This window comes from Schistocerca americana, chromosome 1 (genome assembly GCF_021461395.2).
Source record: "Schistocerca americana isolate TAMUIC-IGC-003095 chromosome 1, iqSchAmer2.1, whole genome shotgun sequence".
In the NCBI taxonomy this organism is placed as follows: Eukaryota; Metazoa; Arthropoda; class Insecta; order Orthoptera; family Acrididae; genus Schistocerca; species Schistocerca americana.
Genome location: NC_060119.1, coordinates 592,338,618 through 592,356,172, shown reverse-complemented (window position 1 = coordinate 592,356,172; position 17,555 = coordinate 592,338,618). Strand labels below are relative to the sequence as shown.

Here is a 17,555-nt window from a genome sequence, read left to right as displayed (position 1 = left end):
TGTCATCAATTTTGATGGCAGTGATGACGAGCTGGACATGTTTTTCAATGCATTTAATAACTTCCATGAGGAAATTTGCTTCATAAAGAACTTCAGAATGAAAAAGAAGTTATAAAGTTTCTTGATTAAAAAATTTCTGCAGAAATTGAATCCTTCAATTTCAACATCTTCCATAAGCAAACTTATTCAGATAATATTATCCTCACTGACTTGGTGCATTCAAAACCTCATAAACCAGCATTTTTAGATTCCACCATACACCATCTTTCAACTACCCCTTTATCGCCTTCCAGTCAGCTAAATGAGTTAAATGTCATCAAAATGATCACTGTCAACAATGACTATGACCAGAGCATGGTAGATCACATCTTCAGAAAGAAAAACTCTTGAAAATGTTCGATGTTTTGCAACGATCGTTTCTCTCACAATAAGATACTCTTATGCATTCACTTTTTAGGAAATGTTTCTTAAGGATTACACATCTTCTAATGAATAAATACACTCCTGGAAATGGAAAAAAGAACACATTGACACCGGTGTGTCAGACCCACCATACTTGCTCCGGACACTGCGAGAGGGCTGTACAAGCAATGATCACACGCACGGCACAGTGGACACACCAGGAACCGCGGTGTTGGCCGTCGAATGGCGCTAGCTGCGCAGCATTTGTGCACCGCCGCCGTCAGTGTCAGCCAGTTTGCCGTGGCATACAGAGCTCCATCGCAGTCTTTAACACTGGTAGCATGCCGCGACAGCGTGGACGTGAACCGTATGTGCAGTTGACGGACTTTGAGCGAGGGCGTATAGTGGGCATGCGGAAGGCCGGGTGGACGTACCGCCGAATTGCTCAACACGTGGGGCGTGAGGTCTCCACAGTACATCGATGTTGTCTCCAGTGGTCGGCGGAAGGTGCACGTGCCCGTCGACCTGGGACCGGACCGCAGCGACGCACGGATGCACGCCAAGACCGTAGGATCCTACGCAGTGCCGTAGGGGACCGCACCGCCACTTCCCAGCAAATTAGGGACACTGTTGCTCCTGGGGTATCGGCGAGGACCATTCGCAACCGTCTCCATGAAGCTGGGCTACGGTCCCGCACGCCGTTAGGCCGTCTTCCGCTCACGCCCCAACATCGTGCAGCCCGCCTCCAGTGGTGTCGCGACAGGCGTGAATGGAGGGACGAATGGAGACGTGTCGTCGTCAGCGATGAGAGTCGCTTCTGCCTTGGTGCCAATGATGGTCGTATGCGTGTTTGGCGCCGTGCAGGTGAGCGCCACAATCAGGACTGCATACGACCGAGGCACACAGGGCCAACACCCGGCATCATGGTGTGGGGAGCGATCTCCTACACTGGCCGTACACCACTGGTGATCGTCGAGGGGACACTGAATAGTGCACGGTACATCCAAACCATCATCGGACCCATCGTTCTACCATTCCTAGACCGGCAAGGGAACTTGCTGTTCCAACAGGTCAATGCACGTCCGCATGTATCCCGTGCCACCCAACGTGCTCTAGAAGGTGTAAGTCAACTACCCTGGCCTGCAAGATCTCCGGATCTGTACCCCATTGAGCATGTTTGGGACTGGATGAAGCGTCGTCTCACGCGGTCTGCACGTCCAGCACGAACGCTGGTCCAACTGAGGTGCCAGGTGGAAATGGCATGGCAAGCCGTTCCACAGGACTACATCCAGCATCTCTACGATCGTCTCCATGGGAGAATAGCAGCCTGCATTGCTGCGAAAGGTGGATATACACTGTACTAGTGCCGACATTGTGCATGCTCTGTTGCCTGTGTCTATGTGCCTGTGGTTCTGTCAGTGTGATCATGTGATGTATCTGACCCCAGGAATGTGTCAATAAAGTTTCCCCTTCCTGGGACAATGAATTCACAGTGTTCTTATTTCAATTTCCAGGAGTGTATAACTGTAATGTCTCTTTCTGTACAGACAATAGTTTGCAGAGAATACTATTGCATATTGTGGGAAATACTGGTGACTCGTTTTCCAATTCAGGTGTCTATGAATTAAACTGAAATAACTACGTAAGCTATTACATTAGTCAAACAGGTAGAGCTGTGAGGACAAGATACAAAGAGCATCTGTCAGGAAATGAAGGAACTAATATACATAATTCTACATCTGCTGAACTTCTACTGATTGCCAACCACACTCCAAAATATGTGGAAGACACAGTTATTCTTCACAAAGAAATCAAAGGGTGCAGGATGGACCTTTGGGAAGAATTATAGATCTATAAACATATTGAGAGAAAAGATGGGAATTTACTAAATGGTCAGCTGCAGCTTGCCTGTAGACAATTTTTTGGTGGTTTCTAACCCATACTGTTCCCAAAAAAATCTTCTATGACTGCCGGTAGCCCTTGTGAGCGGTTCATTTCCTCAAAATTCTGTTGTACAATTCTTGTGCCTACAGTTTCATTGGTCAGTTATATTGTACTAGGATATTGATGCTACCCACTTTTGTTATGTTTGCCACTATTCAGAGACATGTGAATTTCTACTCTTTATTGTCATTATATTTAATAGAAGGCTTATGTACTGGCAATTTTGTTTCTTGTATGATGATGCACTGGAAGTGGTATTAATTTCATTGCTGTCATTAGGTGTGTAATAATGTACTTATGTATGGGCATCACTATTTCCATATGATAATGTACTGACAATCCATTAATGGTCTTAACTTATGCCAGTATATTTGAAGTATTTGTCTTCTTCAATGTCTTATTCTATAATCATTGATTTGCATGTTGTTTTTCTGTTACTAATTTCAATGTGCTTATGCTTATTGGCTGTTTAGACTGCCAAGAGTACGTGTTTACTGGTGCATGCTACTCAGAATTTTGTTTCTTGGTGCTTTCCACTCTCCCTCAGTCAGCATGTAGCTACTAACATGGTCTGTTACACTTTAATTGATTGGTTTTACTGATGCGACAAGCCCTTGATTCTAAGGGCCTTAATTTTTACACATGGATATACACACCGATGCTGATACATGTCATGTGGAGACAGCTTTTACTGATGAATTGCTAATGGGAAGTTTGTAAGTACTACTTGCCTTGTGTTGATATATACCATGTTGTTTGTGATATTCTTACATTTGTTGTAGAGAGTAGTTTCTGCTAGAATGTAATATTGGTCCAAGGTATTTTCATTATAAGTTATCACACTGTATGCAAATTGTCCTTCTGAAGAAGACAGATTTAAATCAATTGAAACCATGGTCAAGGTTATTTGAAAAGCACCATTTATTGCAACTGGTTAGCTGTCTTTAATTCCTGCTGTTCTGTAACAATTGCTGTAGTGCAGCCTTGTTCAAAATATTGATAGTCACTTTACTTGTCTCATGGAATTAAACTCATACTGCATCATCAGATATCTCTTTGATCAATGTGACTGCCTTCAAAAACAAGAACCTGGATAGGAGACGGAAGGGCAGATTATCTGAGCATCTTGCAGAAAGTATAAGGAGGGTCACAAGTACACAACACAAAATCCCTGCAGAATTTTTAGGTTATTTTCAAGTTACAGACAGACAGTTCTGAAAAACATGAAAGTAGAACAAGACCATGATATAAATAACAGTTTCCAAAACAGTAAAATCAATTTGTTACATCAGAAAATTATGGGATTGAAAAGCAAGAAGAGCTTCTTGTATGCTCAGAAGATGTGCAATATTCTGAAGTGATACGTGTTTTGTGCCTCTTTGAACACCATGTAACCACAGGGTTGGAGAAGTTAAATACGGGGATTATAGCCTAGCAACCCTTTCATTCAGAATTGTCATGGAAAAAGGAGGAGTTGCAAAATACATAAAAGTTGGACACAAAGTAAAAAATAATGAAACAAACAGTTTTTGTGTACTTGACAGATTTTGTGTAGATCAGAATCAAGAAGCAAGTGCTCGTGGGCTGTTACTATAGAGTACTTCTCTTGAACAGTCACAGTCTACAGATCCCCTTTAAGAAAGTTGCCATTATTTATAAGAAATCTAGATTCATTATTGAGCTACCTTTCAAATTAAAAGAAGCAATTTCTAGTCTGTGGAAATTTCACTGTACATTTCTTGAAAGAAACAGGCAGGGAAAAAGAATTGGAATCATTGTTTGAGTGTTTCAATCTAATTTTAAACACTACTTCCATACTAAAAGATACTGTAATATATTATGGAAAGTCAATGAAATGTTAAAAAGAATGTACATCCTGACAGAAATTAATAATGCAGATAAAAAGATTAAAACTAATGTGATACTGTCAAAGAGATGATAAGACAACCAGTCAGTTTTCAAGATAAACAGTGAAATTAAATGACCTCGTTGCGACTGATAATTCACAAGTTGCAAGTACTTTCTAAATGTAGCAGCAAAACAGTTCAGTTGAAGTAGGAAGAAAATATTTTAAAAATGGCATCCTACAAAACTTTATGCAGTTAGAAGTGGAACCAACATCCTGAAATTATTAAAATGTAAAAAATTCTAAAAAGCAAAGACTCATATAATGTTGATGGATATTCAAACAGAATGTGGAAAAGTTGTTCTAACTTAATAAGTAATGTCCTTAGCAATATATGTACTGCTTTACTGACACAGACAATTTTTCTAGCCAGATTGAAATACACAATTGTTACATTCATTTTTTAGAAAGGTGACAAAGAAGACTTAAATAATTATCATCCAATTTTCTTACTGACACCTTATTCCAAAATATTTGAGAAAGTAATTTACTCAAGAGTAATCTCACATCTAGGTAGAAATAATTTACATAGAATATCATGGTTTTGATTTGAGAAGTTTTCCTTGACTGAGAATGCTGTTTATTCATTCACTTCCTCAAGCATTTGAGTGTGTACCTCAAGTTACTCATAGAAAAGCTTAAGTTTTAAGGAACTGATGGCTTTACACAAAGCTAGTTTCAACAACACTTAGAAAAAAATGCAAAAACGTTGTGCTGAGTAATTCAAACGATGTTGGAAGGATAGAAAATTGTAGAGATTCAGGAGAAATTACAAACAGAATCTCACAGTGTTCAATTTTGAGTCCATTCCTTTTTCTTCTTAGATATGAGAATGACCTTTCATTTAACATTCATGAGCAAAATTGGTATTTTTTGCAGATGATACTAATGTTATAATAAATCCCATTAGAGAGAAAGCAACTGAAGAGGTTGTTAATGATATTTTCTAATGAATTATTAAGTGGTTCTCTGAAAATTAATTCTTCCTAATTTTTAAAAAAAAAAAAAAAAAAAAAAAAAAAAAAAAAAAAAAAAAAAAAAAAAAAAAAAAAACCCTACACACGCTGTGTTCAATTCTGTACAACAAAGAGTGTAGTACCAATTGATGTAGCACATGAGCAGGAATCAATAAATGAAGTAGAATGCTCTTAATTTTTATGTGTACATATCGATGACGAAGAGTTGAACTTGACAAAGCATATTACTGAGCTTCTCAAACAATTAAATTCAGCTGCTTTGGCTCTTTTTATAACTGCTTATCTTGGAAATAAACAAAGTAATCTTTTGATGTATTTCGCATGTTTCAATTCAGTATTGTCTTATGGAATAATTTTGTGGGAAAACCCACCACAGAAAAAGAAAGTGTTGATTGCACAAAAGTGAGCAATAAGAATAACATGTGGTGTTCATGCATGGTCATCATATCTCCGCTTCGAGGAGTTAGGCATTTTGACTGCACTGTCATAATACATATTTTTCCTAATGAAATGTGTCATAAATAATCCATCAAAAATTGAGAAATACAGTGATGCCCAAACCTACAACACAACAGAGAAAAGGATATTTTCTATCCATTCTTAAAACTGTCAGTAGTTCAGAAAGGCATTGAGGATACAACAACAAAAGTTTTTGATCATATGCCTCATTACAAGTCTGACAGGTAGCAAAACAAGTTTAAAATCTAATGTAAAACTTTTCTTGGACAACTATTTCTATTCCATGGACGAATTTCTGCTTACAAACTGGTAGCCTCTAAACAAGATGTTGTTTTTTAGTGTAGTTGTATGAGTAGTACTAACAAATAATGTGATAATTAGTGTTAACACCAGTCATGCATCCTGAAAACCAAATTGTTCCATATCATTTTGATAAAAGAATCATTCAAATTATGTTTGGAACATACAGCATTTTTATGAGGACCATTTGGTATTTTTACAGTTGTATACATTTCAAAGGTGTCATAATAGGGAACAAGCAGGAAAAAAACTGAACAAAGATGAAAAACATTCCATATGAAATTTTAATGCATTAATTTCAAATATTTATGACATTCTTCTACACTTGCTTACATGCTTGTCAGAACTGCTTATAATTATGATGAGGTGGTATGCCAAGAAAAGGAATGAGAGAAAATCAGTTACCATAGAGAATAAATGATACAGCTGATGGTTATATTATGATGTATGCAAAAGATATTACAAGAATTCTTGTCTGTAGAGGACAAGGTCACACATAATGGTTATATAAACATATTTCATCCCTTCCAGAAAGGACCCCAAAGCAGAAATAACAGTGTGAATGCATAATGCTTAACATAGATGAAGTTGTTGGTTGAGGAAAGCATAGATCAAAAGACTGGAAGAGTGACTGAAGAGTGGAGGAAAGAGAAGACCAATAAATGAAAAGAAAATTTGATTGAAAGTGTAAAAACAAATTCCAAATAAGCAGAAATAACTATAGATAAACAGTGAGTCTAGGAACAAATGGGATGCAAATACCTCAGAGGATTAAACAAAATTACAATTGGAGATTGGAGAAGTATTGGTTATTTGGGGATTGTCAGGGGGTGATCCTCATAGTGTATATTAGCCCAGGTATACCAGATGTAGTGTAGAAGTTCTAACAATCTGTTTACTCCATAAACTCATTAGCAGAGAATACTGCAAGTGCCTGGTAATGATTGGCCTACACTTTCCCTTTCAAATTCAAGCAGCAACAGCAAACACTTGCTTGCACAATAAGTGATATCACAGTCCAAAATTATTAAATGCTGAAATTTCCTGGTAACAAAGAAACAATTGCATTACAGCTGATGAATATTCATATTAAAACCACATCTGATTCACAAAAATGAAGAAGGGTGGCAGTGGGAAGATAGCTAAATAAACAGTTATGCACAGTGCAGCAGTTGGCAGAAAAGACATTAATCTTGTTGTTGACTATTCACTTTTATGTTTATGAGAAATGAATCTGTACACTCTCTCGTGTCTGAAGAAGAGTTATTGTTTAATATGATGTTATGTAGTGACCATAAAGTGGTGACCCCAGACTCAGAAAAACTTGCATAGCAGGAAACAATCAAGCGAGGTGACATACATTCGCAAATGCATACAACAGCGTACAGAAGTCCTACAACACATTTAGTACAGGTACAGAGTATACTGCATAGTCAGGTACAAGACTTATGGAATGAAATAATGTGACACATAAATGTTTCATCAGAACAAATTAATTATTTGTACACAATGGGCTCTGCAGTTAATGAAACTAAGAGAAATGATAAGTCATGTAGAGGGCATATGAAGGTGCACTGCCTCAATTCCTGCCTGATAAACTGGAACTCTGGTTTCCAATTTTAGAGTTGGCATCCATTCATAATAAAGCAACAAACAATCAAGAAAAGTTCACAATAGCAGTCAAAAGTCTGGACACCAGAGTGGAAGCATTAGTAGAAGACAAAATTAAGCATCCACCAACAACACAGAAATATACAATTCTAAAAAAGATTTTGATAATCAGGCTTAGTAAACTATTAGATCAATGAATACACCATGTGTTATGCAGTGAGCGATGAGGTGAGAGATCCCCTTGGAATTTTGGTGGCACTTACAGGTGATAGTGATAGAGGCAGAATTTTTGGATGCTATACTCTAGTATATTTGGACATCAGAGTCTCCCACGGCAGTAGGAGCAGTGGTGGTTATATAGAATGTGTGTGACATGACCACTGTTCTCCAGCTGGCCACGTGTTTATGCAACAATGGAAACAGCAATTAAACTGAGCATCACAGAAGTGGTAGCAAAGTCGGAAGAGTATCAGGTGGCAGCAATTCACAAGGGTCAACAGGAGGATACAACCACACAATTTCTGAAACTAAAGCAACAACTAGACAGGCTACAGGAACAAATTGAGGCTTGGAAGTCCACTTGTTCAGAGAGTGCACTTAGGAAACAGTGACAGATGAAACTTGAAAAACTATGTCGGTATCATAAACAGTTCGGCGAATGAGCCGCTAAGTGCATTCTAACATGCAGTTATGCTCGACATGTCAACAATGTGAAGATTGTAAGTACAGACACTTCCTTTTTGCCTTTATTGTGATAACTCTATGTATGAGATTTGAAGACTTTATATTATTATCTGCTACAGACATGTCTGACATAAACAAATTGCCAGTAGAGAGAGAAATATCAGTCTACATCTGCATCAATACTCTGCAAACCATCATGACGTGCACGGCAGAAGGTATGTCGCATTGAACCAGTTATTAGGGTTTCTTCCTGTTCCATTCATGTATGGAGCCTGGGAAGAATGATTGTTTGAATGTGTCTGTGTATGCAGTAATTATTCTAATTTTATTCTCAAGGTTCCTATGTAGTATATTCATAGAGTCATCATTTAAAGCTGGTTCTTGAAACTCTGTTAATAGACTCTCTCAGGACAGTTAATGTCTTTCTTCAGGAATATTCCAGTTCAGTATGTTCAGCATCTCTGTGACTCACTCCCATGGACTAAACAAACCTGTGACATTCATGCTGCCCTTTTCTGTATACATTCAATATCCTCTGTTAGTCCTATTTGGCATGGATCCCACACACTTGAGCAATAATCTAGGATGGGTCACACGAGTGATTTGTAAGCAATCTCCTTTGTAGACTAATTGCACTTCCCAAGCATTCCGCCAATTAACTGAAGTCTAAACTTGCTTTACCCACAACTGAGCCTATATGATCATTCCATTTCATATCCCGAGTGTTACACCCAGGCATCCGTATGAGTTGGATGATTCCAACAGTGATACATTGATATTATAGTAATAGCATACTACTATTTTTGTTATTTTGTGAAGTGCACAATTTTACATTTCTGAACATTTAAAACCAGTAGCCAATCTTTGCACCACTTTCATATCTTACCAAGATCTGATTGAATATTTATAAAACTTGTTTCAGATAGTATTTCATTATAGATATATGCATCATCTGGAAAAAGTCTGATTTTATTATTAACATTGTCTGTGAGGTCATTAATATACAACACAAACAGCAAGGGTCTGAACAAACTTCCCTGGGGTACACCCAAAGTTACTTATACATCTGATGATGACTCTCCAACCAAGATAACATGCTGTGTCCTCCCTACCAAAAAGTCCTAAATCCAGTCATAAACTTCACTTGACACCCTATATGATTGAACTTCTGACAATAAGCGTAGAAGTGGTACTCAGTCAAATGCTGTATGGATATCAAGAAATACTGCATCTACCTGACTGCCTTGATCCAAAACTTTCAGAATGTCATGTGAGAAAAGTGCAAGTGGGTTTCACTTGATCAATATTTTCAGAATCCATGCTGGTTGGCACTGAGGAAGTCATTCTGTTAAATATACCTCATTACGTCAAGAACAGTTCATTAGTTCAGCTCATGGCAGCCAATAACAATGTATGGCAGCTGCAGCAAGGATGTGAATTTAGGTTTTTGTAATACTTGTTGTTGGATGTTTGTAATAGCAGATGTACCGGAACCCACATTATGAGTGCATTTTCTGTATGCATACATTGTCACCACTCACATTCAGTTGGCTCAGCTTGAGAAAGGAGAAGAAATTGTAACTGAGCTTCTAGGAAAATTCAGAGAAAGAGGAGGTGGTTCGATGCAGGTACCAGTGGTAGACCAATATATGGGCCTAACAGCATAAAAACCAGCCACAGTGACACAAAGCACAGTTCACTACATAAATACAGTGCCATGCCCTCCAGTCTCTTTTAGACCAAGTAGATTGCCACAAGACAGATTCTTGGATGCAAAGGTTGAGTTCAAATATATGTTAGGAAAAGGAGTAATGCAAAGACCTGATAGTGCATGGTCTGCATGTTTACATTTGATAAAAGAAAAAAATGGAAGTTGAAGTCCTTGTGGTGATTACAGGGAATTGAATGCTTGCATGCGATAAATATTCAGTGCCCAGTATTGACAATTTTTCAAATGTACTAGTGAGACCAAAATATTTGTGTCGTAGGTTGTCAAAATGCATACCATCAGATACCAGTTGCAGATGCTGACTTACCAAAGACAGCTGTCATTACACCTTTTGGCCTCTTCAAATTTTTTATGTATGCCTTTCGGCCTTAAAAATGTGGCTCAAAGGTGGTATGTTTCATGGATAAGGTGTTACAAGGGTTAAACTTCACCTTCACCTGTCTCAACAGTATACTGGAGTTTCCAGTGACACTAAATCTCCACAAGGCATACCTTAAAGCAGTTTTTGATAAACTAATGTAGGTACAGAATAATAATTAATGAAAATAGGTGCAGCTTGCAAAAAAACCAGGCATCTGCCCACTGGAAGAGAAAGTGGAACTTATGCAACAAATAGCTCAGCTGTTGGATTTGGAACAATAATTTTTACCACTGGCATCTCCTGGGAGCAGCTGTTCTGCAAGCACCATTCACAGAAGTGCTGACAGGCCCTAATATCAAAAAACATCAGAAGCTAGACTGGACACCCTGCATGCAGCAAGCCTTTGAACAGGTCACGACAAGTCTGCAGCAAGTGGCTTTACTGCTTCATCCTGAGAGAGACATGAAACTACCTACAATAGTCGATGCAAGTCAGACAGCCACTAGAGCAGCATTACATCAAGGATCTCTTGGACACTGGCAGCCGTTAGGGCTTTTCTCACAGAAACTCACGAAAGCACAAAGGAACTGGAGTGTGTATGACTGAGAACTGCTAGTGGTTTATGAGGCAATAAGGTACTTTATCCTTATGTGGATGGTAGACCATTTACATTGTTCACAGACCACAAACCGCCCAACTTTGCATTCAGTAAGCTTACAGATGCTCTGTCACCTAGATAGCTCAGACAGTTGGAATACATAAGCCAGTTCACCACCGGCTTGTGTCATATAAAAGAAGCAGAGAATATCATAGCAGACTACTTCCCAAGGGTTGCAGTGATAACAAGTTCAGCAGAATTTGTGAGATTGGCAAGAGAGGTTGTCAGTTCAAATCCTCATTATTTCTTAAACTGGCAAACATTTGTGGATTCCAACATCACCTTACAACAAAACATAACTGAGAAAATAACAGAATGATAGAACAATGGCACAGAACATTTAAAGCTGCATTGATGTGCCATGGTGACAGTTAGTCTATGGCATTACAACTGGTGTTATTGGGTCTGCTGTTTTCAAACCAGAGCTTGGGGCATCCATGGCAGAGCTTCTGTACAGAGAAACCTTGTGACTTTCTGGTAAGTTCTTTGAAGAGCATAAGAGTGAGACTGATCTACTGTATTTATTGAAGAGAGTTAAAGCACAGCTGGCTAGCCTCCGACCACAACCGTCAAAATGCCATGGCGACATTCCATCGTTTGTGCACCAAGACTTAAGCTAGTGTTTGCATGTGATGTTACAAACCAATGCAGTAAGAGCTCGTTTGCAACCATGGTATACTGTACTGCAACTTAACACACAAGCAATGGAGCTCCAGATTCATGATACACTGGTTACAGTGTCAGCCGATCGAGTGAAGCCTGCTCACTTACTGCCAGAAGACTTAAAGTGGGAAGATGTATAAGACTTGGTGCCACAACAGGAGCAAGCATCTTCCAGAACAGCAAATATGGTGGATCTCTGTTCTGCCAGGAGGGGGCTGTGTGGGAGGGGGGGGGGGGGGGGACAGACAGACAAAGTAAATAAACAGTTATTCACTTTGCATCAGTTGGTGGTGAAGACATTAATTATTTGAGTGCTGTTTACTCTATGCCTTTGTTCTGTGAAGTTAGAATGTTTCGTTGTTGATAATTCACTTTCATATTTTATGAGAAAGAGAAATAAAGTTGTATGTTCTCTTATGTGTGTATAAGCAGTTATTATTTAATATGATGTTATGAGCGGCCATAAAAGAAAGGTAACAGAGGACTGTGCATTTCAGTTGTGACTTTCATTCTGAATCAAGCATAGTTGTTCTGTAGTCTTTAGCAGTTATTTTATGGTTACAATACACTATGTTCTACATTTATAAAACATAATGTTTACATAATCGTGCAGAAAGGAAAAAACATTTGAGAAAACTTAATTAAATTATGGGACAGAACTACTGATTACGATTTATCTTCAGAAAATGAAATATTTATTTTTGCCAATAACATATAAAGTAAAAGTACATGCCACTATCCTAACTTTTGGAACTATCAGTTCATTCCTCAGTGTTTGTGTGTGTGTGTGTGTGTGTGTGTGTGAGAGAGAGAGAGAGAGAGAGAGAGTCCACATGTGAAATGGAAGTTATTGCCAGATTGGTAATACTGCATAACTGTTAAAATGATACAAAAAAAATATTTTTGTTACCTTCAGATAGTGTGGTCCCTCCTCGGTCAAGAGGAGATTACTTGCTAACATATCTGCCATATGTGGGGTATCTTCTACTGACATGAAATCTTCAGCATCAGTTCTAGCACTGAAAATTATAAAGATTCATTGAGTCATTTATGCAGTGCTCATATACATATTATTATTGAAGAACTTCATATAGTTCTAAATACTATTTCAAAGTAAAGGTTCCCTGAAAAATCAGTCTACACCAACATCTACAGCCATACTCTGAAGACCATTGTGGAGTACATGGCAGAGGCTCCTTCCCATTGTGCCAGTTAGTAGGGCTTTTTCCCATTCAATTCACATATGATGGCAGGGAGAATGATTGCTAAAATGCCTCTCTCTAAATCTCTTCATGCCTACAATATGATGATGCATATACTGCATTTTTTAGTGCCATCTATTTTTAATGTATACTGGCATAACTAAAGTTGAACAATATTTGCTTTCCATGCTATATACTTTGTGTTGATTAGGTAAAGTGTAACTCTGGCCATTACATGACTAGATGAATATTGAAAATCTCCCAAGACCACCCTCAGATTGAACTATACTCATCTCTAAAGTATGTCACACTATTGTGCAACCATACCATCTGAAGTGTAGAACTCATAGTTGCACCCTATGGGGTGAAAAGGTCCAAATTCCTGGAGAGGAAATCTTTTTCACCTTGAAATTTCACACTTTTTTTCGTTTCTCCAACCACATAAAATGGTATTTTATTTTTTCACTGATGAATTTGGCCTCAGGGTTCATGTGTGGGTTTACAAATGGGTACCCAGAAAAAACCAGAATGACATTGCCTTGGGTGGAGCTTGTGTAGTACGCATTCCCGCTGCTAGGCATTTATAGCACAACTCATTGCAGTTCAGTGCCACCTGTGTTGTCAATCTGGCTTGTTCTGTTCAACCACTGTGATTGTTTTTGCAAGCACTGTTTTGTCCTTGTTTCATTTTTTATGATGGTAAGTTTAAGTGAACAATATGTAGCTGTGAAATTTTGTTTTATACTTGGTAAAGCTGCAAAATACTAACGCGAATTCTTTACAGATGAATGGAAAAACTGGTAGAAGCCGACCTTGGCAAAGATCAGTTTGGATTCCGCAGAAATGTTGGAACATGTGAGGCAATACTGACCCTATGACTTATCTTAGAAAATAGATTAAGGAAAGGCAAACCTACGTTTCTAGCATTTGTAAACTTAGAGAAAGCTTTTGACAATGTTGACTGGAATACTCTCTTTCAAATTCTAAAGGTGGCAGGGGAAAAATACAGGGAGCGAAAGGCTGATTACAATTTGTGCAGAAACCAGATGGCAGTTACAAGAGTCAAGGGGCCTGAAAGGGAAGCAGCGGTTGAGAAGGGAGTGAGACAGGGTTGTAGCCTGTCTCCGATGTTATTCAATCTGTATATTGAGCAAGCAGTAAAGGAAACAAAAGAAAAATTCAGAGTAGGTATTAAAGTCCATGGAGAAGAAATAAAAACATTGAGGTTTGCCGATGACATTGTAATTCTGTCAGAGACAGCAAAGGACTTGGAAGAGCAGTTGAACGGAATGGACAGTGTCTTGAAAGAAGGATATAAGATGAACATCAACAAAAGCAAATTAAGCGAATTAAGTCGGGTGATGCTGAGGGAATTATATTAGGAAAAGAGACACTTAAAGTAGTAAAGGAGTTTTGCTATTTGGGGAGTAAAATAACTGATGATGGTCGAAGTAGAGAGGATATAAAATGTAGACTGGCAATGGCAAGGAAAGTGTTTCTGAAGAAGAGAAATATGTTAACATCGAGTATAGATTTAAGTGTCAGGAAGTCATTTCTGAAAGTGTTTGTATGGAGTGTAGCCATGTATGGAAGTGAAACATGGACGATAAATAGTTTGAACAAGGAGAGAATAGAAGCTTTCAAAATGTGGTGCTACAGAAGAATGCTGAAGATTAGATGGGTAGATCACAGAACTAATGAGGAGGTATTGAATAGAATTGGGGAGAAGAGGAGTTTGTGGCACAACTTGACAAGAAGAAGGGCGGTTGGTAGGACATGTTCTGAGGCATCAAGGGATCACAAATTTAGCATTGGAGGGCAGCGTGGAGGGTAAAAATCGTAGAGGGAGGCCAAGAGATGAATACACTAAGCAGATTCAGAAGGATGTAGATTGCAGTAAGTACTGGGAGATGAAGAAGCTTGCATAGGATAGAGTAGCATGGAGAGCTGCATCAAACCAGTCTCAGGACTGAAGACAACAACAACAACTTGGTAAAAATGCAGCTGCAACTGCTTTAATGTTGAAAACAGCTCATCAAGATGATGCCGTGAGAAAAACTCCAGGGTACGAGTGGTTTGCTTGATTTCAAAATGACGACATGTTGACTGATAACATACCTCATTCCAGACATCCATCAACTGCCAGTATCGACGAAAATATTGAAACAAATTTGAGAGCTTGTGCTCACAGACCATCAAAAGACAATTGATGAACTGTCAGAAATTAGTGGGTTATCTTGGAGCTTGGTTCAGTGAATTTTCATGGAAGATCTGGGAATGAAAAGGGTTGCTGCCAAGTTTGTTCCTTGGGTTCAGCCTGACAATCAAAAAGAACATGAAGCTGAAACATGTCGCGCTTTGAAACAATATGTTGAAACTGATCCAGATTTTTTTGTCAAAAATCATTATTGATGATGAGTAAGGTGTTATGGTTGTGACTCAGAAAAAAAGAAGTTGTCAAGTCTAATCAAACATCCAAACAATGCTGATGTGCTTTTCTGATACCAAGGGCATAGTTCATTCTGAGTTTGTTCACCCAGGTCAAACCATTAATCAAACCTTTCATTTGGAAGTTTTATGAAGATTGTGCAACAGTGTTCATCAAATAGACCCAATTTGTGGCAGCCAGGTGGGTGGTTCTTCCACCACGACAATGCACCTGCACACACAGCCATCACTGTTAGACAGTTTTTGGTTAAAAATGGCATGATTCCACTGCCCCATGCATCTTACTCAGCTGACCTGGCTCCATGTGAAATTTTCTTATTTCCACACATGAAAAGGAACATGAAAGGACACTGATTTGATAATATTGAGGAAGTCAAGAAAAAAGTGAGGGAGGAACTGTAAGCCATTTCTGAAGATGATTAAAAATTTTTTTTTAGACAGTGGAAGCACCAGTAGGACAAATGTATTAGTTGTAATGGAGAATATTTTGAAAGGGATAAGGTTCTTTTGTAAACAATTTGAAAATATATAGCTTTTAAAAAAGAATTCCTTTTTTGAGGGGTACCATCAAATGGAGTGATTTCGGACACCGGGGCAAATTTGGACAGTATGGCTTGTTTGCTCTTTGCCACTGCATAGAAACAAAGAGTTACTTATTTTAATGTCTGTGTGCCAGTTATTTTAAGCACAAGATTGCACTTATCACTTTCCACAACTTTTATTTTGCGTCAATTGTTTTCCTAGGTGAATAATTGATGAACAGTCTCAGTGTTAAAAATCCATGCATTACTGTAAAGTGGGAACTTTCTATTGTTGTGCCAAGCAGGAAGTTATTGTAACCATAATTGTCGATGTGCTCAGTAGCTAGCAGCCTTGAGACAATTCCTGTACAAGTTTGTTGAGTTTCTCATGCAAGGTTATAAAATAACGACAGTTTTTGTAAAACTGTGTACTGTGTGGGGTGATTTCGGACAATGCCAACAACGTATAAGAGCAGGAGAGGTGCTACAAAATTTGTATGGTATACCTAAATCAACTAAAATAAAGTACAGGAAGCACATAAAAAGGGGGAGGGGGGTAAGAAAACAGCCAGTGCTAAATAAAGAGGAAGAAGAAATGTTGAAGCAAGGTATCTTGAGCGCTGCACAGTGGGTATTTCCATTCACTAAATTGGATATTAGATATTTAGTTAAATGCTACCTTGATAAATCTGGCTGAAAAGAGAAGAAATTTCATAGTAATTTGCCAGGAGAAGAATGGGTGCATTTATTCCTCAAACGATAGTCTGAAGATTTTTCCACTCGCTTAAGTGAAAATATTAAACGAGCTCATGCAGAAGTGAACAAAGAGACTGTTAAGATGTTTTTCTCCAATATCAAGGCAAAGCTGGAAAATCTCCCACCATGTGTAAAATGTCACCAAAATCAAATAAAAAGCGTGTAGAATTTAAAAAAAAGGTAGTAACTGTCCAAATTCACCCTCTATATACTGTAACTTCGGACAGAGATTTAAAACACACATTTGTCCGAAATCACCCCAATCCATGGAGTGACTTCGGACACTTTATTTAACTGCCTCAGATAAATATACTTACACATACACATTCTGGTTCTGGGATATTTTATTTGTTACACACATACCCTACCACTTCCATAATAATCAATTCAATCTGACAATATATATGAAAGTTACAATCAAAATAACAAAAAAACCGTCCGAAATCACCCTGTTTGACAGTACCCCCTTGTACTTGCAGTATGGTATGGCTGTATTCTTCAGAGTCTACAACAATAGCACTATTATGTAATATGGAATGTATAATCAGTTAAAATAACTACCCTACATCTCACCAGTACTCTTCCTTCACCCCCCCCCCCCCCCCTCTGCCTCCCGCCCCTCCGTGCCCTTCAATCCTTCTGTCACAAGATAGACCTTTCTATGTGTGGTCTCCCAGTACCACTTGGTATTAGGTTTTTTTGAGTATCTAATTACATTATATTTTAAGAATGCATGATCAGCAAGCCAATGCAGATTTACTATGTGCACAGACAAACAGCAAACTATTATTGTGATTCTGCTGTACAACAAAATGTGGGGGCAACTTTATGAGAATTGGAGATGGATGGTGGGCACCTTTACTGCTACCATGTTCATGTCATGCTGGGAATTGGCTTCAGAATCAGTGCAGCAGTGATTGTGGACCAGTCCCTT

General features: G+C 38.4%; 1 protein-coding gene across 2 annotated transcripts in view; it reads right to left on the bottom strand.

Moving 5' to 3' along the window:
• The window catches only part of LOC124606776 (uncharacterized protein KIAA0825 homolog), a 176,325-nt gene that overhangs the window by 17,986 nt on the left and 140,784 nt on the right, over positions 1-17,555 (bottom strand). For both annotated transcript variants that reach the window (XM_047138835.1, XM_047138844.1), the window contains one exon: positions 12,605-12,713. In XM_047138835.1, the coding sequence (XP_046994791.1) occupies positions 12,605-12,713 (109 nt within the window). The remainder of the gene's footprint in view (positions 1-12,604; positions 12,714-17,555) is intronic.